We start from the raw sequence: 22,811 nt of genomic DNA, 5'->3' as shown, positions 1-22,811 counted from the left end.
GGAAATTTTGAGTAGTTCAGAGAACTGCCAATGCCACCTGTGGCTGGCCCCAGATGGGGGTGGGAATGGAGATTTTGCAGTATCCTTCCCCCAGGAGTGGGGAGGGAATGGGGATTTTGCAGTAGCTTTCCCCTGCCACGCCTACCAAGCCACGCCCACAGAACTGGTAGTAAAAAAATTTGGATTTCACCACTGCCATACAGTATAGTACAGATTGGATGTTGGGTTTAAATGGCCTCTTTCAAGTGTATGACTCTGAGATGTTCCAGTTTTTATAAAAGAAGAATGGAAATAAATGAATAAGACCATTTCTTTCCATCACAAGAGTGTACGAGTGATTCATTGCTAGAAAGTTAACTGCTCTTTGACTACAATTGGTTTATTTGGAGACGATAGATTCTTAACTATAGACTCTTAACTTTTTCCATTGACAGGCATTAGACTGTTTCACAGCTATGCTCTCAAAACAATCCAATCGACTAAAAATGGCCGAAATCATTGGAAGCAAACTGAACATTTCCAAGCATAAGGTACCTTTACAAATTGCCCTTTTCTGTATAAGTGCTTCTCTCAATGGGAAATGACTCAAAATTGGCCGCAGCTAGTTGTGAACTTTGAAGGAAGTGTCTTCAAACGGGCTCTTCCATGCTAAATCATAATATATACAAAGACAGCTTGATTCATACATCACTTTTAAGCTCAAATCAATTGAACTCAGGATGGCTCAATCCATTATGTGAATCCACCTTGCAGTTAATTGGAAAAGCGGTTGATAACCTGAAAATTGAAAAATGCATTAGTTAGCTGCTTCCCGAGCAGCAAAGTCACTTTGGTGTGCTGAAACAAGCTCACTACTCACGAGAGTACTGTACATGAATTGGTGTGCAATAAATAAAGGTAGATCTGAACGTTCCTTTTCCATAGGTGGAATACTACTGTCAACTTCATAAACCAGAAATTGTAATAGGAGAACAAGAAGTCTCTGTGGGAAGAACTCAGCTCATTAAGAAGCAATTACACACCCTACTTCCGCAACGGTATTGATTGTTTTGGAGACATTCTTCTAAACTCTGGGTCAGCTTGCACGTTGCATTAATTGTGTAGCTTTTAGCTTTCCTGTTTTTAAAACTCCTGCATGGGTCTGAAGTCAAGCTTCACTCCTAGTGATCTGACAGACACATCCATGTTGCTTTCTTGGCAGCCATAACAAAGTGATTTGCTGTCATATTTGCTGGGATATATATATATATTTTGAAACTTTCCAATTTAGCTTATGTGAGAAGGATCTCTCATCCAGGTACTAACCACGCCAGCTTTTGCGTATCTTCTGAACCCAGATAAGGGAAGCCATGTACTTCCAAAGCAAAGCTTTTGATCTTTCCCATTAGAGCTACTTTCCTCTTGAACCCCCTCCTCATAGGCAAGAACAGGCTTTTCTCTTTATTCAATTTCTCTTGAAGTTTCCAATGAAGAGTTCAAAAGAAGCCAATAATCCTACAGGTATAACCCTATCCCTTTTGCTGACAGCATTACATCACAAGGGGGGGGAGCATGACTCTGGGACCTGTCCCAGAAGTTACTCATCCTTCCTTTCTAATAAAGAAATACAAAAAAGAGAAATTAGTGATAACTTTATAACATAGTAACGTATAACATAGCGATCCTCTTTTTTTTTCCTCCTGTGTATTTGTAGTATAGGGCAGAGTGCTTATAATTGCAAAATCCCATGGCAGCTTTTGTGTTTTTTTATTATCGGGTGTTTGTTTCTATGATGTGAGAGAGAAGTACGTTTAGGGAATTGATAAACTTGATGGTGCAAAGGTGTAATATTCTGCCTTTTCATCTCGGCAGGAAAAAGCAAAGCTTTGCACCCACACGCCCATCTTCAGTGTTGATTGAGCAGCTTGCAGTGTGTGTGGACAAAGGAGAGTCTGTATTACTTGTGGGTGAAACGGGAACAGGAAAAACTTCTGCTGTTCAATACTTGGCCCAGATTACAGGTAAAGTACAGTACTGAGACCGTAGCCAAGATACTGTAGAAGTGGTTACTCAGGAACCAATTAATATTCTGTACCTTTTTGTTCTAAGGGCACCGTTTGAAAGTTATCAACATGAACCAGCAAAGTGATACTGCAGATCTTCTAGGGGGGTGAGTGGATAAGTCAATTAAAAAAAATACCCTTAATAATCTCCTTTCTAGACAAACAGTATTGGCAATATAGAAATACACGTTTTATTTTTTCGAATACAATATATTTTGAAAGCTTCAAATCAATAGGAAATTAGGCCCTCCCAACAAGAGCTGGAAGAAAGAAATCATGTTTGGTGGGTAGATGTAGCTTTGCATTTAAAGCACTTAAAACTTCCAGCATAATATTGTTTGCTGTTTAATTGACAGTTTAGAAAAGAGAGGGAAAGGGATGTTCCACCCAAAGGGCTGATGTGGGAGGCAAAAGTACTGGAAAAATGCAAGCACGTTTCTTACAGAGGGAAAACTTGGACGAAACTTACTTGTTCCACATTGTAGCTCACCTTTGCTTATCTTATTTTTTATTGATTGACCGATCAAATTTAGGCACTATCACTCATAGAATAGAATAGAATAGAATAGAATAGAATAGAATAGAATAGAATAGAATAGAATAGAATAGAATAGAATAGAATAGAATAGAATAGAATAGAATAGAATAGAATTCTTTATTGGCCAAGTGTGATTGGACACACAAGGAATTTGTCTTGGTGCATACACTCTTGGAGTACATAAAAGAAAAGAATCATAAAGTACAACACTTAATGATAGTCATAGGGAAACAGTCAATATAAATCTTAAGGATACCAGCAACAAGGTTACAGTCATACAGTCATAAGTGGGAGAAGATGGGTGATAGGAATGATAAGAAGATTAATAGTAATGCAGAATAATTTGACAGTGTTGAGGGAATTATTTGTTTAGCAGAGTGATGGTGTTTGGGGAAAAACTGTTCTTGTGTCTAGTTGTTCTGGTGTGCAGTGGTCTATAGCGTCATTTTGAGGGTAGGAGTTGAAATGGTTTGTGTCCAGGATGTGAGGAGTCTGTAAGTATTTTCACAACCCATTTTTTGACTCGTGCAGTATACAGGTCCTCAATGGAAGGCAGATTGGTAGTAATTGTTTTTTCTGCAGTTCTAATTATCCTGTGAAGTCTGTGTCTGTCTTGTTGGGTTGCAGAACCAAACCAGACAGTGACTTATGCCATCAATTTCATGAGGCTGTTTTGTTTTGAATTCTTTACAGATATAAGCCAGTGGATAACAAGCTGATATGGCTGCCCTTGAGAGAGTCTTTTGAGGAGCTTTTTGCACAGACGTTTTCAAGAAAGCAAAACCAGACTTTTTTAGGACATATCCAAACATGTTACCGACAGAAGAATTGGCATAACCTTCTCAAACTGATGCAGCATGTTTACAAATCTGCTATTAATAAGGAGGCTAAAGAAAATGCATCCGGTAAGACATCTGAGTTATGGGGTATTCCAGACATGTCTTTGAACATATTTCCTTTTTAGACTCAGTGGGAAAAATTAGCCCTACCTATATTGCTGGAACAATTTGACAAACTTTTTTTTTTTTTATCTTGGTGGGAAAAAAGTTTTAAAAGGTGGAAGGCACAACAGAGAGAAGGAATGAAGCAAGGGGTCCCTTTCTCTCTCCTTCATCAAAATCCTAGGTGAAAAGCCAGGTCTTCATAACTCTTTCAAACAACATCAGAGGATGTTGCTGGATATCGGGGTGCGGGTTGTGGGGAGCTCTTTCAAGAAGGTGTGTGCTGTTACAGAGAAGGATCCTGAAGTGTGCTAACCCTGCAGAATCAAATCAGCTGGGTAGATACAAAGCAAGATGTTATGACCATCCTTTTTTTCTTAATAAAGGAAGATCAGAAAAGTAAGTTGGAAAGATACACAAATTATTGCAGGATTTTGCTTTTTTACCAGTGTCTTAGGTTAGTGCTGCAATAAAATAATGTAACAAGACTCACATCTTATTAACATATTTGATGCAGTTATCTAATATCCTGCTAGTGGATTTTACAACATAAGACAAATTTATAAATAGCTTTATGCCAATAAAATGTTTTAACTATTGTTTGATGTGTTCCATATTTCCATTCAGTGCCTTATTTGTAAAACTTCCTTCTATAAGGTTAAATTCAGATATGTCTTGAACTATACTAAATTACAGTGGTGGTTTATAAGTATTTGAATTGTACTCTTGGTTTTAATGAAGAAATCTGTCATTGTAGGCTTGCCCCTGAAGGAAAAATGGGAAGAATTTGGTATCCGGTTGGATCATGCTCAGCAGCAGATGAAGATGACAGAAAATGCACTGGTCTTTGCATTTGTAGAGGTAATATTTTTATTAATGTTATCATGTTTTAAAAATAATGGCTGCAGGATATTTTATTCTGGATATGGATGCACCTTTTGAAATCTTACTCACATGAAAGAGAGCAAGAGAGACAGAGAGAGACAGAGAGGGGGGAGAGAGAGGCAGATACAGAGAGAGAGAGAAAAAGAAACAGAGATACAGAGGGGGGAAAGATACAGAGGAGGAGAGACAGAGATACAGAGAAGGGGAGAGCGGGGGAGAGAGATACAGGGGAGAGAGACAGAGATACCGAAAGGGGGAGGGGGGAAAGAGACAGAGAGATGGGGGGAGAGAGAGGGGGGAGAGAGAGACAGAGATACAGAGAGATACAGCGATATAGGGAGGGGGAGAGAGGCAGAGATAAAGGGGGGGAGAGGGAGAGAGAGAGAGATACAGAGAGGGGGAGAGAGATTTCTCTTTGCTTTCCTTCCTTCATTTTGCCTGCTTAAGTGAGCTATGGTAACTTGTTTTTCTGTTTTGTTTTCAGGGCACCCTAGCACAAGCAGTGAAGAAAGGAGAATGGATTCTACTGGATGAGATTAATTTAGCTACAGCGGAGACGTTAGAATGTTTAAGTGGCTTACTTGAAGGATTGACTGGTTCATTAGTTTTACTAGACAGAGGAGACACAGGTATTTTTGTTTGTTTGTTTGTTTTATAGCATTACATTTTGATGTTTGGTAACAGCTTTGTTTATAATCGTTTTAAGGGCCAGGGGTAATAATAATATTTTAACCTCGAATATGGATGAGATTGTGTTGGGATTTTTGTGTTGCAGTTTACAATTTGAGATACCAAGTCTGTAGGTTTGGATAAAAACTTTGTGAGGAAACCACTTGTGGAATCCCATTGGTGATGACTATCTCTAAAGGGGAGGAAAACTACCTGTAGTTAATATGACAACCGTACATTGTTCCATCCAGTACAGAAGTCAATATTTTAATGCTGGTAGGGATAAGGACAACAAGTTGGATTATTTAGTCCTTGTTTATGTACTTCCTTTTCATATCTACTTGGCTACTGTGGCTTGAGAATGCTGGACTAGATACCCATTTCCCCATGATTTATCCAAATAAACTCTGTAGTGTTCTCATTTTCAGCAGAAAGTTGAAAGAAGGCATTAAAATGTAATGCCATCAACCTGCCAATAGTTGTCCTAGGGGAGATATTCTTAATTTTTTCAGACAGGTTTATAGAACACTTAACTGGAAGAGTGGTTCCTTTTTTCTCTCATAATTATAGTTTGAATCGATACTGAATTCTGAATTTTAGGATAAATTTATTTTTCTCTCAGAAGTTGTCTGAGAGAATATAACTTGGCTCCAATCTTCACTGTCCACTTTCAGCCTCACTTGTGGAAACTTGTTTCTTGGAAAATTCTATTTTTCTGTATGTTTCAGATTCAGCTTGGAGTTGACATTATTACTTTTTCATTTATAAATTGGAAATGAAACTGACTAAATAATTAGAGACTTGAAATGTGAATGTTTGGCCACAGTTCTTTGGAAATGTAGTTCATGAGATCAGGAGGCTGGTATTGTTTTTATAGACTGTTGATAGATATTACAGAAACATCAACTTGAGTAATGTATGGATAAAGCAACAAAACTACTCGTTTTTACCTACCAACTTAAAATTACCAACTTTTAAGTACAAAACACCTGCCCAAGGCTTGATTGTTAATATGTTTTGCTTTGTTTTCCTGAGGAAAATTGGAACTGAAATTGGATGTCTCTGTTGTTTCTTTTTAGAGCCATTGGTACGTGATCCCAATTTTCATTTATTTTCCTGTATGAATCCAGCTACTGATGTTGGAAAAAGAAATCTACCTCCAGGAATACGAAACAGGTAAAAACAGAATAACCAGTTGTACAAAATTAAATGATTATTCCGAAGCTGATGTTAGTAGGAACTGTTACTGTTTTCTTTTTATACATTGTTCTGAAATCCACCTTGGTTCATGAAGCAAAATACAAACATTTTTGAATATCTGAAATATATCTCTATTGTATCATACTACAACTGGACCATCCTGTTAGCTAACATACAGGCAAAAAGCCTTACCAGTGTGTCTCTGGAATGCATAGATGATGCTACTGTACAAACTTTGGGAATTGTAGTTCGGTTTGTTTTGAGTCATCACATTCAGAGCAAGGCTAGAATTGTATAGTGCTCCCTTGGGAAATATAAAGGAAAAAACACTATTGGGTATCTTCTGATAAATCAGCATTACTAGTAAGCTGCATAGCAGATGAATGGCTATATATGAGTGAATTTTATGCTTATTTGATCCATCATAGGCCATACTTTCTGATTTAGCATGACAAGTAGGAGAACTCTGAGAATTATGTCATTAATGGTGGCCTGCCAAGTGCTTGTTAAGCATTACATTCTATACTTACACTTTGATTTCCCCACTGAGTACTTAGCAGGCTGCACTTGACAGTAGAATTAAATTTAAGGTTATGGAACCGTCTGCAGAATTAAAAATTATTTAGCAGCAAAAGAGCTGCATGTTGCTTAGCGAGCTTCACTAATGAAATTCCAGTGCATTGTGTTCTATATGTAACCTCAGTTGGACTGGATTACTTGTGGGGCTGCATGGGTCCTCAGCTTTTTTTCTGTGGTCCCTGTAAGTCTCCCCCCCCCAAAAGTACAACACCCATTTTCAATAGCAAAAAATGTGTGATTTCCTGTCATTGTTCAATGAAAAAGAGAAGTAATATTTTAAAGCCTCGTAAACTCAACACAAATCTTGCAGTAAAAATTTTCAATAAAAAATTCTGCCAAAATTGAAAAAAAACAAATCCGAATCCTTCCCTCCCAAACGATACCGTTCCACTTCTGTATTTTAAAGCAACTTTTAGCTGTAAAAACATTAAATTTAAATTTTATTGCAGCAGAAAGTCAAACGCTTTGACTTTTTGCAGCAGTCAAAACTGCCCATACGACTTCCTGAACAATATAATTGAGGTGAATTGTTTTTATCCAACTTTTGACATTTGATTGAAGATAGTTTGGGATCTTTTTCTCCATTAAAAACAAATACACATATAAGTGAATGCTGTCATTTTATAAAAGCGTATTGTGATATTCAGGGCTTTTCAAATGTTGGCTTGACTTCCTTGATAGCTGTAATCTGGGAATGCCAATAATTCTTCCTCTCTTGCCATGCCCTGTCTTGCACATCTCCACACAGTGGTGCAGTCTCTCCAGTCTTCATTGCATCACCCTGGCACACTCTCTTTGACCCTAGCCATGCCTGCCTCAAACCTACACTCATTCTCCCCAAATCCTTGTCACGTCACCTTTGCACCATTGGAATCTCCTCACACCCTTCTTCACCCAGCAGCAGCCACTTTCCTACATGGCGGCCTGCTTGTAATCTGCCTGGGGCTTGTAATTTTCTGCCAGTTTCTGCACTGATTTGGTTTTGGAAGCTAGCAGGAACTCGCCTCACCTAACAGCTGTGGGATTCAACTAACAATGGCAATCCAGGACTTCAGGGATTGCCATCACTAAGCAGTAGAAATTTCGGTCTCAATTGCCATTGTAATTTAAATACTATTAGTATGTATATATGGAGCTGTGTTACAGTGGTTTTGGTTATTTCTCTATTTTGCAAAGAATTGTTCCTGATGAAAAGGATTGTTACTGATGAAAGTCATGTTGTACGCTGCCATTGAATCTGAAATAATATACAAGCAAATTATGCGATCCAGGAATGGGCCTTACCTGAATGCTCGTGCTGTGTTTAGGAACCCTGGTGGTGCAGTGGTTAGAATGCAGTATTGCAAGCTAACTCTGCCTATAGTCTGGAGTTCGATCCTGACGGGTCCAAGGTTGACTCAGCCTTCCATCCTTCTGAGGTTGGTAAAATGAGGATGTAGTTTGTTGGGGGCAATATCCTGACATTTGAAAACCACTTAGAGAGTGCTGTAAAGCAGTATGGAGCAGTATACAAGTCTTAAGTGCTATTGCTATTGCTGTGTTCTTCTGTGATAGGTTAGAACTTGTATTACCATGCAACACTTTTATACTGTTATTGGCAGATTGGTGTTTAGTCTTCAGTTTTAGATTAGTATGACTTGGCATGATGGTACCTTGAACTTTTAAATGTATTGTCACCTTACAGGTTTACTGAAATCTACATAGAAGAATTACAGAATGAAGAAGATTTATATATTCTTATAATGGATTATCTGAAAGGGCTAAATGTGAGCAAAAACACAGTTCATGGGATCATCACGTAAGTCAAATGATGTATATCTGTTTACTTTTTGTACCTATTTCAGCAATTATAACAATTCAGAAACCTTGTATTGTAATTTTTGGCTCTGTTTTTGTTCAGGACTGTTGTATTAAGGTTTTGGGATGGTGGTTAAGGGTTATATTATTTTATCCTGGATGCTTTTTTGTCCTTTATGTTGTTTCTGCGAGTCTAAAACATTTGGCAACTTCAAATTTAATGAAGATGTTGATGTCAAGCCCAAGTTATTTATTCCTTTCTTTTCATTTGTAGCTTCTATCTGACAGTGAGAAAAGAGTGTGAATCAAAACTGGTGGATGGGACAGGCCGTAAGCCTCATTATAGCCTTCGCACCTTGTGTAGAGCTTTGAAGTTCGCATCATCCAATCCATGCATCAATATCCAGCGCTCGCTTTATGAGGTGATTATTCTTGCTTTCTTTGTTCCTGAAAGTTGGGAACTGTAATGGGAAAATATTCAATATTTTTTCACTTTAACACAATTGCATGAGCATCCCCCTCCAACATCAACTAATAATGCATTTTAATTTTTTGCTTCTTATAGGGCTTTTGCTTGGGTTTTCTTACTCAGCTTGACAGAAACTCTTACCCAGTTGTTCAGCACCTCATATGTCAGCATATTTTGTTTGGAAACACAAAAAGTCTAAAGCAGGCAAGTATTCCTCGAATAATTAGAATTAATATTTTGCTGTTGAAATGAAGAATACCTTCATTTCATAGTAAATGCACTGAGCTCTGAAAGCCCATTTTGAGTTTTCAGAATAAAGCAGCATTGTTTCAGTGTTGTGTCGCAGCTGAAGATAAAATGAGGCATTTTGTTTATATTGTTTCAAGTGTTCTATTACAGAAAGTGAAACAAGCACAGTATACTCTTACTTTTCAACCTTCAGCCACAAATGTAGGCAAGATTCAGTCCATACTGGGTATTATGCTCTATCCAAACTATGGAAAAATTGTCCAAAGAGATTATTTTTAAATGTATGTATTCATAGCAAACAAAAATTAGGATGTGGATAACATTTGCTCCTCTAGCTAGAGTGTAGATAGCATTCATAAGAGACTAGTACCCCAAAAACTTTTATACTGCTGGGATGAACCATGATGCTGTAAGAGTTTTTGAATATCTCTTTTAATTCCAAAGGGAGCCATTTTGTTCTGAGATAAGAATGCAATGGGTTTTATGCTTTGTTCATAGCCTTACAGTGGAGCTTTAATCTTGTAATCATAGATTACATCTTACTTTATTTTATTTACTTGGATTTTCTTGTAATCTTTCCTTTCCGTTACATAGGCCCATGAAGAATAGATGTGAATTGAGTTTATTATTGATATATCTAGGTGGCTAGAATAAAAGTTACATAGTTCTCATAAGGGGGAAATGCAACACTATGATGTTTTAAGAGCCTCTGTCGATAGCTTGTATTTTAGTTATATATAACTAAATATATAGTTATATAGTTATATTTTTATGACACCATTTTAGTCCTTGCCAGAGCCTAAAGGAGGCCAAATGATAAAAGTAGAAGGATACTGGATTTCAGCTGGCGATAACGAACCTATTATTGATGAGACTTACATTCTCACACCTTCAGTCAAACTTAACCTCAAAGATATTGTCCGAGTTGTATCAGCTGGGTACGTTGGATTTAATTCTTCCTTTTTCTGTTCTGTGAAAATAGTTTTCATTTAATTTGATACATAAAAGTAGCACTGGCTTTTCTTTAATGCAACATGTTTCTCGATATCAGCTTAGATCTTGCTGGTTGCAATAACATTAAATCATTGTTTGAAAGCTACTTTAAGCAACATATGTAGTAAGACTGAAAACAATTAAACAGAGAGAAATTTTTCTATAAAGTTCTTGACCACTGTAAAATCTTATCTCTAACTTTATGCTCTGCTAATTCTTCAAGGACATACCCTGTTCTGATTCAGGGAGATACTTCTGTTGGTAAAACCAGCTTAATCCGATGGTTGGCTGCTGCAAGTGGAAACCACTGTGTTCGGATTAATAATCACGAGCATACTGACATTCAGGAGTATATAGGCTGTTATACATCAGATATATCTGGAAAGCTGATTTTTAAGGAAGGTAGGACTATGGCTGCTATGCAAATTTCTTGGCCATTCTTTTCTTTTTCAGCAAGGGTTATATTGAATGTTATCTCAAATATTGCAAAACTCTTATTATTTGTACTATTATTATTTATATCCCTCTACAGGATTATGGAAGTTGTTTTTGCTTTAGCATTACTTTTAGAGCATGGATGGTAGCTCATGTTTAGTGAGAACTGTTCCGTCCTGTTCTATGAGAAGTGGCCTGTTCCTGAAAACAAATGCATTCTGCTGGCAAATAGGCTTGCAAATTGGCTGTTAGACTGGAAGGAAAATGGAAACATGAAGGATTTTGCAGATACGCATTTCAGATATTCAGTTCAAAAGTGATTCAGTAAAATTAGCTCTTTGAAATGAATCTTCAAGTGTGTGATCAATATATCAGACTGAGTGCTTACAAATCGGCATGCACAACTATTTCTTTGAAATTAAACTTGACACATCAATCTAGTTTAGTAATTGGGATAACCTTTGTTTATAGTTGTTAATTCATTAAATCAAATCAGTGATTTACACTGATTATTTGGGTGTTGCACATCCAACTAATAGTAAGTTGCTTCCAGTGAGCTTCTGCAGATCTGAGCTGTGTCACTGCAACAGCTTCTTGCTCATTTCTCCTTGGTTATACTCTTGCAGCAATTAAAGGTAGCCAGTAGCAGTGTGATGTTTTTCAGCAGGCAGCAGAAGTTAGAATCCAGAGAGAGAGGCAATAATATGATGGGTGAGTTCAAAAGGGTATAAGTGCATTTCTACTTAAAAATAAGCCACTATAAATTCAGGGGATGCTACTTTTAGGCCTGTGCGGTTACAGCTTTTTCCTTTCTTTCTTGTCATTATTAGAAAATCAATTGAGTTCAGTTAAAATTACTCTCACAAGGCTGTGGAGTGGTTTAGGTAACACTAAAGGATTGTTGAAGTGGATTGTTCTGTTTATACAGAGTAACTGATATTTGGATTTGTATGCAAAGTAACTGCAAGAGGAAATGAACTTACTCTCTGATCCTAGAAGGCAGGGCCAGAATCAGGAGATTAAAATTTATAAGGAAATAGTTTTAGACTATACGCTCCCATAGAGAGGGGCTCCTCCGGGTGCCGTCGGCCAAACAATGTTGACTGGTGGCCCCTAGAGGGAGAGCCTTCTCTGTGGGGGCACCTACGATCTGGAACGAGCTCCCCCCAGAGATACGGAGGATCCCGGATCTGCGCACCTTCCGTCGCACGCTTAAGACTTTTTTATTTCATCAAGCTGGCCTGGCCTAAATCTTCTCCCCTTTTTAAATGTAAATTTTAATTTGTTTTAAATTATGCGATATTTTAAATTCAGCCAAATTATTTAATTCATTTTTAATTTATTTTAAATGTTTGTATTTATGTGTTTTATTTTGTGGCTGTTCACCGCCCTGAGTCCTTCGGGAGAAGGGCGGTATAGAAATTTAATAAAATAAAATAAAATAAAATAAATATATATCAAGAAGAATTTCTTAATTACAAGGTGTTCCCAGTAGAGCAAACTCTAGGGCCAGAGTTTGGCTAGAATAGGGCCAGAATCAGGAGATTAAATTTATAAGAAAATAGTTTTAGACTATACATCAGGAAGAATTTCTTAATTACAAGCTGTTCCCAGTAGAGCGAACTCTACATGAAGTGATGAGTTCTCTTGCATGAGTTCTCTGGAGAGCTTGAAACAGGGTGAATAGTCAATCTGTCATAAGATTGATGGACTGATTTATATCAGGTTTATATGCTGCTGCAGGCATTTCTGACTCTGAGTGGATAACAGGTCTCCGATTAGTGATAAGATTAAAAAAAAAACTACAAAGGACAACAGTGTACTGTATTAATTATTCAATCTACCTTAACACTTGTACCCATTCAGTCTTCAGGAAGGAGAAAAATAACCTTCAAACTCTAAAGGCTACTGAAAGAACCATCTTGTATTATGGAGGCAAAGTGTTCCAGTGGATACTCTAGCACAGTGTTTCTCAATCTAAGCAATTTTTTAAAATGGATGGACTTCAAATTCCAGAATTTTCCAGCCAGCATGCTGAATGGGGAATTCTGGGAGCTGAAGCTCACCTGTCATAAAGTGTTGAGGTTAAGAAACACTGCTGTAGTGGATACTGCACTGGATAGGGTGTTGAAGTTGATATCTTCTAAAGTCCTTTCCCCCTCTGATTCCTTTGATATTCTGCCCCCACCCCACAAGATTTTTCACTGCTTCTCACTGCAGAATGTAAATAAAATACACACACATACTGTTTGGTAATTACTTTAAAGGTGTCCTCATTGATGCCATGCGAAAGGGATACTGGATTATCTTAGATGAACTGAACTTGGCACCTACTGATGTTTTAGAGGCACTGAACAGATTGTTAGATGACAACAGAGAGCTGTTCATTACGGAGACTCAAGAAACCATCAAAGCTCATCCACGATTCATGCTGTTTGCAACTCAGAATCCTCCGGGACTCTATGGAGGCAGGAAGGTTTGTTGGCTGTCCTAAGATCATAATTTCTTCATGTTTCTGTCCTTACTATGATATATTGCATATAAATAGCAAGCATTTGACAATAGCTGTCCCTTTTGTGATCAAATTAGCATTTTATACCCTGAAAATGTATTTGTGTGTATGTATACACACACATAAATACATTTACATACACACACACACTTACATGTATGCATACTTACATATATGTATGTATGCATGTACGTATGTAATATATACATATTAAAATACCTTCCAAATGAGGCCTGGGTATTTTTGTGACCACAGGTTGCTGAGGAATGAGAGTGATAATACAGTATATTGAAATATGTTAACAAAGGAACAGACCATATAAAAAGCACTGCTGCCAATCCTATTTCTATTTTACTGCTTGTAAAACCTTAATAAAACCAGACTTAATGTTGAGGATAGCTGAAAAGTATCTGAGAAAAGATTTTTACTGGTATTTGTGTAACCATTTTAACATATACTGGCCAATGAGAATTATTCTAATATCTGGTTGAAGAATGCCAATGTAAAAGTTACATGAATTGAGTTCCTTGTCATGACACATTTTCATTTGGAAGCTACTGTGAAGTTAGAACACATGGCTGAGATTTCTTAAGATGCAAGATTCTAAGAAATACAGTACACCTATTGTTTTTTTAATCTGACGTATGTGGTTTTAATTCCAATTATGTATTGGGGTATTCCATGATTGCTTAGAGAAGCCTGTAATCATAAGTATGCAAATACATTTCTCTAATTAAACACTGAAATCACTACCAGTATGATACAGACAGAATACAGACAGAAAAACTGAAAGTGATTTTCTCCATTGAGCGTGATGGACAAGAGCATGATCCTGATCTGAGAGAAGTGCCAGATCTATTAAGTATTTGTAACATAGGTCTGTATTTCTGGATAGCTCCTTTCCACGTTTATTAATAGTTTGCTGAATATATACACATTCTTTAATCTTTGCATATGCATTGTTCTTTTGCTATAACATAAAAGAAGCACGTATATAAGGTGTGCATTGTCTTAACTTCCATAGAATGGATATTTCACCATGAATTTGAATTTTTTTTAAAAAAAATAGTAATAATTGCTGATCTTCTTTGAACAATTGTTGATAGACATAAGGAACAAAGTTTTTATTTTTATTTTACTGATAGGAGTTCCAGGGGCACTGTTTCAATTAAAATCTTTTTATAGGTTTTATCTAGAGCCTTCAGAAATAGATTTGTGGAGCTGCATTTTGATGAGTTACCCAGTACTGAATTGGAAAACATTTTGCACAAAAGATGCCAGCTTCCCCCTTCTTACTGTAGCAAATTGATCAAAGTCATGCTGGAACTACAGGTATTGCTAATTATTGGGCTGTTTTCTTAAAAGGAAGCAAACAGAGTAGCCTGAATTGAATTTCAAGTATATCTTTTCCAAGGAGAATCTGGTTGTCTGATGGACAGTTATGTAAATGAGAAATAAATTAACATAGGGAAGAGAAGAGAATGTACTCTTCTCCCCGCCCATCCCATTTCACATTTGTTTGGTATGCTTCAGCTTGTGCTAGACCCAGTTTGTGGGGAATTTATTTTCTTGTCATTTTCCCTGTTCAGTGACACCCTCAAATTATATTTGATTTTGGGCTCAATCACTGAATGAAACCAAAGAAAACAGCTGCTTGCGCTATTATCAAGATCACATGATCTCTGCCTTTCCTGAGTAGTAGGAGATACAGTAACTCTCCCATGTAAGCCTCTAGGACAGAGGCCCCCAACCTTTTGGGCACCAGGGACCAGTTCCATGGAGAGATTTTTTCCGTGGACCGGAGGGGGTGTGGGTTTTGCTTGTTGCCTGCATCCCGCAGGTGGGGCTTTGCTTGTTTGTGTGGCCCAGTTTCTGACATGCCCTGCACTGGTGCTGATCCATGGACCGGGAGTTGAGGACCCCTACTCTAGGATATTGTATTAAAAAGAACCTTTAGCAGAGGGTCCAAAATCCTATTTGAGCACCTGTTTCTCACAGATCTCAAACAGGCCATCTGCATCTTGCTTGGGAGTTCTTTGTTGCCCATAATGAGAATTCCAGTGAATAGCTGCTAAGACATACTGGGCAAAAGAGGCCTTTAAATTGAGCCAATAGGCCAATCTGGGGAATGTGGTGGGAAGGATAAGGTACTCCAAAGCATCAGATTGTGGGCACATAATACAATATTGGATAGAGAATTCTTGCTTTGTTGGTTTCTTTAGTCTTATCGCAGAGGTTCATCAGTGTTTGCAGGCAAGCATGGCTTCATTACTCTCCGTGACCTGTTTCGCTGGGCAGAAAGGTACCGATTAGCAGAACAGACAGTGAAAGACTATGACTGGCTTCAGCATTTAGCTAATGATGGTAAGACTTCCCTCCTCTTTTCAGTTTAATCTATCTATCTATCTATCTATCTATCTATCTATCTATCTATCTATCTATCTATCTATCTATCTATGATCTGTGTGCGTGTATGTAATCTGGTAAACAAAATATCAAAAGCCACTGTATTTATTTATTACATTTTTATCCCACCTTTGTTATTTTATAAAAAATCAGGCAGCAAACATACATAATTCTCCTTTCTCCTTCCAATTTTCTCCACAATAACAACTCTGAGGTGGGTTGGGTTGAGAAAGTGTGACTGGCCCAAAGTCACCCAACTGATTTTCATGGCCAAGGCAGGACTAGGCCAGCACCTTAACCACTACTCCAAACGGCCTCTCTCTTTTTCTAAAAAAAGTAATCATTATCCTTATCTCTTTATTCTTAGGATTTATGCTTTTGGCAGGAAGAGTCAGAAAGCAAGAAGAAGTGGATATTATTCAAACAGTCATTGAAAAATATTTTAAAAGAAAACTGGATCCCCAGTATCTTTTCTCAGAAGAAAGTGTGAAAAAACAGCTAGGTCAGTTTGCAGAATTGATTCTTGATTATTCAATCATTTATACACCAAGACCAAACCAATAATATTACATATTGGAACATATTAGAATATTAGAACATATAGTAGTATGGAAGCCAAAAACAATCAAAGCTATGACAAAAGCACCAAGCAATTTCTATAGGCTAATGTTGCAGATAGCAATTTTGCCCTTCCTTTTGGTGCATTTAATAATTGGTCACTGAAAAGAAAAGCAGTGATCTTTTGTCACAAGGGAAATTCAATTTTATAATAACGGGGGCTATGGATTTTAATTACCATTGTGATTACAGTGGACATTTTAATATAACTTTCCTAAATGGGAATTAGTATTTTGCTTTCAGATTCAGGATTTATTAAAATAATTTAATGCTTGGTTGATGTTCCTTCATTTCTAGTTTCTTGCTCTGTTTATTTCTATTTAAATCTCCTTTGCATCAGCTGCTGGGCTACCTAGAATGGATGAGGAGTTCAGCCACATTGTATGGACTCAAGGAATGAGGAGACTTGCAGTCTTGGCAGGCCGAGCTTTGGAGTTTGGTGAACCCGTACTACTGGTTGGAGATACAGGGTAAACTATTCTCTTCTTCGCTAATCTCAGTTTTGAACTGAGCCACAGAGCATAAGACTGCATATGGGAAACTAAAGGCTCCCTAGTTGTCAGTGGCTCTTGCTTTATTTTATTTCTATTTTTATTGGCTTCAACCACAAATGTAAAAAAAAAATGACAGCATGGCTTTTTTGTGTTTTGAAGATGGAAGAACATGGAATAGCTTGTAAAATAAGATAGTAGTAAAAAAAATAAAATTCTTCTAAGAACCTGCAACTCAAAACCTGATGTGCCTTCTCCCATTGCATTCTTGCCCTGCTCTTCCCTATGAAGTGGCACTATTCACTTTGACGTTCAATCTCCACTAGCCATCATATCAATCACTAAGATGACAACAAGCTTCATGCAATTGACTTTACCAACTTTACTATGCAGGTGTGGCAAAACAACGATTTGTCAGATCTTTGCAGCTATAGCAAATCAGAAGTTGTATTCTGTGAACTGCCACTTGCACATGGAGACATCAGACTTCCTGGGAGGACTGCGGCCAGTTAGACAGCATTCAAAGGACAAGGTCAGTTGGCTATAAGATGCTGAGTAGAACTAAGAACGTAAAGAGCTCCAGTGTTTGTTCTAAATCTCCTTTCTCCTTTTTTTTCCTAATAGGATGAAGTTAACAGTTCTAGGCTCTTTGAATGGCATGACGGAGCCCTTGTTTTAGCAATGAGAGAGGACGGCTTTTTTCTCATGGATGAGATTTCATTAGCAGACGATTCTGTTCTAGAGAGACTTAACAGGTATGCATCTGAAAACAGGACATTTCAATTTTGATTTTCTTGATGTGTTTATCACTAATGCAGATTAAATACTGTAATGTCACATTCCAGCTTCTTCTGATTGTTAGGATTATCAAATCTTGCTTATTTACTAGACTTGTGCTTCTGTTTTGTTTTGCTTTGCTTTGCTTTGCTTTGCTTTGCTTTGCTTCGCTTCGCTTCGCTTCGCTTCGCTTCGCTTCGCTTCATTTCGTTTCGTTAGCAAGGGGATAGGATTTATAGTAACTTGGAAAAATATTGAGTGTATACCATATTTAGCTGGTTAATATTAAGGTGCCACAAATTTCTCCACTGTGTCTAGTGCAGTACAGTAATTCAGCCATCCCTCTGGGGTTTTTCTTCTAGCGTCCTGGAAACTGAAAAAACATTGGTGATAGCAGAGAAGGCTAGTGAGGACAGCGAAATTGAGCTGCTGACTGCAGGAAAGAAATTTCGCATTTTAGCTACAATGAATCCTGGGGGCGACTTTGGGAAGAAAGAGGTAATGAGGACCAGTTTAGTTCTGTGTCACGATTGCCATCATGCCAATTACACCTGTGATGTTACAATTTGAAGAATTGCTTATGCTTTATTGCATGTACGATACCGACACGGTTATCAGAACCAACAACTAAGTATGTTGATACCTTCTCTTTTTTTTAAAAAAAAAAAATCCATAACGTCTTTTAAGAGTCTTTCTGACAATAAGCTAATGAACTCTAACTGTGATATGCTGACAGTAACTTCAGCTACATTTTCTTGCCTACAGCTATCACCTGCCCTGCGTAATCGCTTTACCGAAATATGGTGTCCGCAAAGTAATAACCGTGAGGATTTAATACAGATCGTTAAGCACAATCTTTACCCAGGACTCTGTCTATCCTCAAAAAATGAAGAAGGTAAATCTCACTGAAAAAATGCTTAATCCCCAATCTTAAAGGAGCTAGTTTTCAACAATTTACTTAGTCCCTTGCATTTTTGCTAAGAAATATATTGACTGTATTTTATAGGTATTTAAACTTTTCAGCCTTTTATCTTTTGTCTTTCCATATTAACTTCCCTAGAAAAGTTTTCTGGTTATTGGTTTGTGTTTTTTTTTAAAGTATAATCACAAATACCTCTTTCCCTGTGTATGTGTGTATTTATTTCATTCTTGTATTTTCTTCTTTCCCTTCCTGGTTGTCGTAGAAATGGATATAGCGAAACTCATGATGGATTTCATAGCTTGGCTGAGTAATCAAGAGTTTGGGCATAATTGTATTCTCAGCATCCGGAATATTTTGTCCTGGGTCAACTTCATGAATGTTATGGCACAAGACAAACTGCTTGGTGGTGCAGAGGAACACCAGTTCTTTTGCATTTCTCCAGTGCTGACCTTTGTCCATGCTGCATGCCTCGTATATATTGATGGTATTGGCTCAGGTAAACCTTCAGGCTTTTCCTTCATGGCAGAACGATTTAGCAGCCGAGACAGCCTGCCTTAGTTGAACACTTTCTGAACTTGAAACTAGTGAATTGGGACTACTGTACAGGTAGTCCTCGGCTTACAATAGTTCGTTTAGTGACCAAAGTTACAAAGGCACTGAAAAAAGTGACTTATGACCGTTTTCCACTCTTACGACCGTTGCAGCAAGCCCATGGTCACGTGATTTACATTTGAATGCTTGGCATGGTTGACAACTGACTCACATTTATGACGGTTGCAGTGTCCCCGAGTCATGTGATCCCCTTTTGCGACCTTCTGACAAGCAAAGTCAATGGGGAAGCCAGATTCACTTAACAACCGTGTTACTCAGTGGTTCTCAACCTGTGGGTCGGGACCCCTTTAGGGGTCGAACAACCCTTTCACAGGGGTCGCCTAAGACCATCCGAAAACACATATTTTCAATGGTCTTAGGAATAATTTTATGGTTGGGGGTCACCACAACATAAGGAACTGTATTAAAGGGTTGCGGCATTAGGAAGGTTGAGACCCACTGATGTTACTAATTTAACAACTGCAGCGATTCACTTAAGAAATGTGGCAAGAAAAGTTGTAAAATGTGACGAAACTCACTTAACAAATTTCTCACTTAGCAACATAAATGCTGGGCTCCGTTGTGGTCGTAAGTCGAGGACTACCTGTATGTACTAATAGGGCAGACAAGACTGAACGGATTATTATGCATGGGATATGTTTGTGGAAGTGTGAATACTGGATAGAGTCAGAATCTTTGTATAGTTTTATCTGAGTGTGGTGGCTTAATGTGTTTAGGTGCAGAATGCAAGGGAAGGAGTTGGGTGGATCTGTAGTACATAGTCATGAGTAGATCAATGAGGTGGTTGGAAGGTTGGGAGCTGGGGAAAAATCCTTCTGAGTAGACATCATCTGGATAATATAAACTTAAATACTATAAGTTATTAATAGAGTAGAGGTGGGCATTGTTAGTATTGCCTGCCCACTTTGTGGAACAAACTTCCATTGGCACTTACTGTATTTTTCGGAGTATAAGACACACCGGAGTATAAGACACACCTACGTTTTTTGGTGAGGAAAAGAAGAAAAAGAAATCTCCCTCTGCCTCTGAGCAATTTTGCCTCGTTACAGCAAACAGCCTGCTTTACTTTCATTTTCAGCATAGCTTGATTAGCACAAGGAAGAAAAAATCTGCTCCAGCAATTTACCTCTTTGCAGCAAGCAGCAGAGCCGTGCGCAAATCAGTTGAAGGCAATTCAGCTGAAAGTTGGGAGGCCGATCCAATCAACTTGTGCTAATTAGTCTGTGCTGAAGCTGAAAGGAACTGATTTTTCTTGCTCTTTGCTTGCAATGAGGTAAACTGCTGGGAGGCAGAGGCCAAAGGGTGGGGGCCAGTGGGTGGGCGAGACTACATTTGGTATATAAGACGCACCTAAATTTTCACCCCCTTTTAGGGGAGAAAAATGGGTCTTATACTCCGAAAAATACGATAGGTGAGCTTCTATATTGAAATGCTTTTGCCTGACCAAGGACATATTTGTCCACATGTTTCCTTGTTCTTAAGATCCTATGAATGATACATCATCATAATTTTAAATTGCTGAGTGTTTTGGTTTTTACAAGTTTGCTGTTAATCTATTTTAGTTGTAGGTATAGGATTGGTTTTAAAAAGCATTCATATTTTTCAGTAACGGTCAGTTTAAAATGTTGTATAAATTCTCGCTATTTCCATTATTTTGATTATTATTATTTTTTTAATGTAGGCACAATGTCCTGTTCTTCTGGTTCGACCGCTCTGGCTCGTGAAAAATGTCTGGATTATTTGTATAGAAAAATTTCCCAAATTGTGCGACTCAGCGATGATCAGACGATTGAACTGAGAATGTATGATCTGGAAAGAGAAAGGGAAATGGTTTGGATGGAGAGTTATGTTGGGATCCATCCATTTTATATACCAAGAGGCAAGAATCTGTTTTTACAAATTTACTGACTTGACAGCAGACTGTACGGCATGACAAGTTCTTGTTTAGACATAGAGAAAAATATTGTGGAAAGGTCCTCTGGGTGGTTTAGGTTGTTGTGGGAAAAATAGGGTGAGGAAGGAATATAATGTACGTTCACCATCCTGAATTACCTATAAAGTAATAAAGGCAGGATAAGAAATGAATGAAGGAATGAATAGCTCAGTTCTCAGGGGGGCAATGTTGGAATTTCCTGAGACTTCAAGATCTATTTCCTCTATTTAAGATTCCCTCACCTTATATCTGACTAGTAGTTATTAACTACATAAGCAAAACTGAAATGCCTGAAAATCAAAGAACACCTTTTATTACAGGTAGGAGAATCAAATGTTTGAACATTCTCTCATTAATTCACCCATAACGCCATGCATATTGAAAACCAGCACACCAAAGAGAAAGGCTAAAAGCATTGTTCTTGATATTTTACCTTCTAATTTGCAGAGGGGGTATATTTTTACATAGGGAATTGTGCAAATGTTCTTCTCAATGGATACAGCTAAAAGGTCAAATGGAATAAAAATCAGGGATGGAAGGAAATAAAACAGAATAATCTAGAGAAGGGCATGATTGGTTATTTGAAATATTGAACAGGAGTTTTCCATATGTTGTTTCGACATTGTTTTAGTCTGTAATCTTTGTTTTTTACCGCAGGCCCACTTTACCAGAAGAACAATCTGTTGGACTATGCTCTAAACGCAGGGACCACTTCAATGAATGCACAACGGTTGTTGCGAGCCTTGCAGCTAAGCAAACCTATTCTCTTGGAAGGCTCTCCAGGGGTTGGGAAGACGAGCTTAGTGGCTGCCCTGGCCAAGGCTTCAGGAAATTGCCTCACGCGAATCAATCTCTCTGAACAAACAGTAGGTAGATGGCTGTGGTGCAGCTTGGCATTTCTGACCATGCAAAAAAATCTTTTACAAATGTCAAGAGTTCAATACTCCTCTTAAGTCTTGAAATACCAGTCACTGAAGAAGGATGCTTAGAAACATGTTAAGTAAATGAATGATATTCCTGCTTTAGAGACAGGTTTTATGTAGCATTTTTGATATTTCGACACCTGGGGGAAAATATCTAATCTTCACAATTTTCCCAGAGTTTTCTGTCTCTTTTTCACATGGACAATAGACTTTCTGCTCTGCTCAGCTTTTCAGAAATATTGGAAATATTCTATATTATAATCATACAATTATTAATCTCACTGAGGCCAGGGTGCTTTGTTTTTTTTTTTTTCATATCTTAGCCTAAATATCCTGCCATGCCACCACCACCACAACAACAAAATTACATTTACTGTAAAGAGTGAGGCAGGAGCTTCAATGGGAAACCAAATATCTCAAGTATTGTATGCTGCAGATATCCTTACTTACATACCATTATGGCTTTATATCAGTGCTTCTTATATTCTTTACCAGAAGGTTGTAGGCCAGTGATGGCGAACCTTTTCGGCATTGAGTGCCATAAAGGGAGCGCACACACGTCTGGGCTGCAACCTGGAACAGGAGCTGCCCCAGGTGCATGCGCACACCTGAAAATGAACTTCCGGTTTCATCCAGCTACTCTTCTGGGTTTGTGGCATGCATTAGCACCTGACGATCAGCTGGCCGGCGCGCATGCTCACCCAGGAAAACGGAAGACCAGCTCTTCCAGTTTCCGGCACTGCTGCATGCAAAAAGGCCAGCTGATCATTGCGCGCACATGCGCACTAGAAATGCAGAAGAGGAACGGGCGGCACCACGC

The 22,811-nt window shown here is 38.0% G+C and overlaps 1 protein-coding gene across 1 annotated transcript in view; it reads left to right on the top strand.

The window, feature by feature from the left end:
- Window positions 1–22,811, top strand: part of MDN1 (midasin AAA ATPase 1) — a 122,187-nt gene that overhangs the window by 17,894 nt on the left and 81,482 nt on the right. Inside the window, exons 12-36 of the mRNA XM_034408983.3 lie at window positions 435–530; window positions 925–1,037; window positions 1,852–2,000; window positions 2,089–2,149; window positions 3,274–3,485; window positions 4,279–4,382; window positions 4,891–5,035; window positions 6,155–6,251; window positions 8,539–8,652; window positions 8,926–9,073; window positions 9,217–9,324; window positions 10,156–10,307; window positions 10,586–10,764; window positions 13,065–13,273; window positions 14,495–14,641; window positions 15,532–15,673; window positions 16,083–16,217; window positions 16,674–16,803; window positions 17,218–17,356; window positions 17,449–17,579; window positions 17,964–18,099; window positions 18,367–18,496; window positions 18,786–19,019; window positions 20,817–21,014; window positions 21,726–21,934. Of these exons, the coding sequence (XP_034264874.2) occupies window positions 435–530; window positions 925–1,037; window positions 1,852–2,000; window positions 2,089–2,149; window positions 3,274–3,485; window positions 4,279–4,382; window positions 4,891–5,035; window positions 6,155–6,251; window positions 8,539–8,652; window positions 8,926–9,073; window positions 9,217–9,324; window positions 10,156–10,307; window positions 10,586–10,764; window positions 13,065–13,273; window positions 14,495–14,641; window positions 15,532–15,673; window positions 16,083–16,217; window positions 16,674–16,803; window positions 17,218–17,356; window positions 17,449–17,579; window positions 17,964–18,099; window positions 18,367–18,496; window positions 18,786–19,019; window positions 20,817–21,014; window positions 21,726–21,934 (3,618 nt within the window). The remainder of the gene's footprint in view (window positions 1–434; window positions 531–924; window positions 1,038–1,851; window positions 2,001–2,088; window positions 2,150–3,273; window positions 3,486–4,278; window positions 4,383–4,890; window positions 5,036–6,154; window positions 6,252–8,538; window positions 8,653–8,925; window positions 9,074–9,216; window positions 9,325–10,155; window positions 10,308–10,585; window positions 10,765–13,064; window positions 13,274–14,494; window positions 14,642–15,531; window positions 15,674–16,082; window positions 16,218–16,673; window positions 16,804–17,217; window positions 17,357–17,448; window positions 17,580–17,963; window positions 18,100–18,366; window positions 18,497–18,785; window positions 19,020–20,816; window positions 21,015–21,725; window positions 21,935–22,811) is intronic.

Source organism: Pantherophis guttatus, chromosome 1 (genome assembly GCF_059756535.1).
Source record: "Pantherophis guttatus breed Tessera chromosome 1, ASM5975653v1, whole genome shotgun sequence".
NCBI classification, from domain to species: domain Eukaryota; kingdom Metazoa; phylum Chordata; class Lepidosauria; order Squamata; family Colubridae; genus Pantherophis; species Pantherophis guttatus.
The sequence above is the reverse complement of the archived record's forward strand: the minus strand, read 5'-3'. Positions and strand labels throughout refer to the sequence as shown.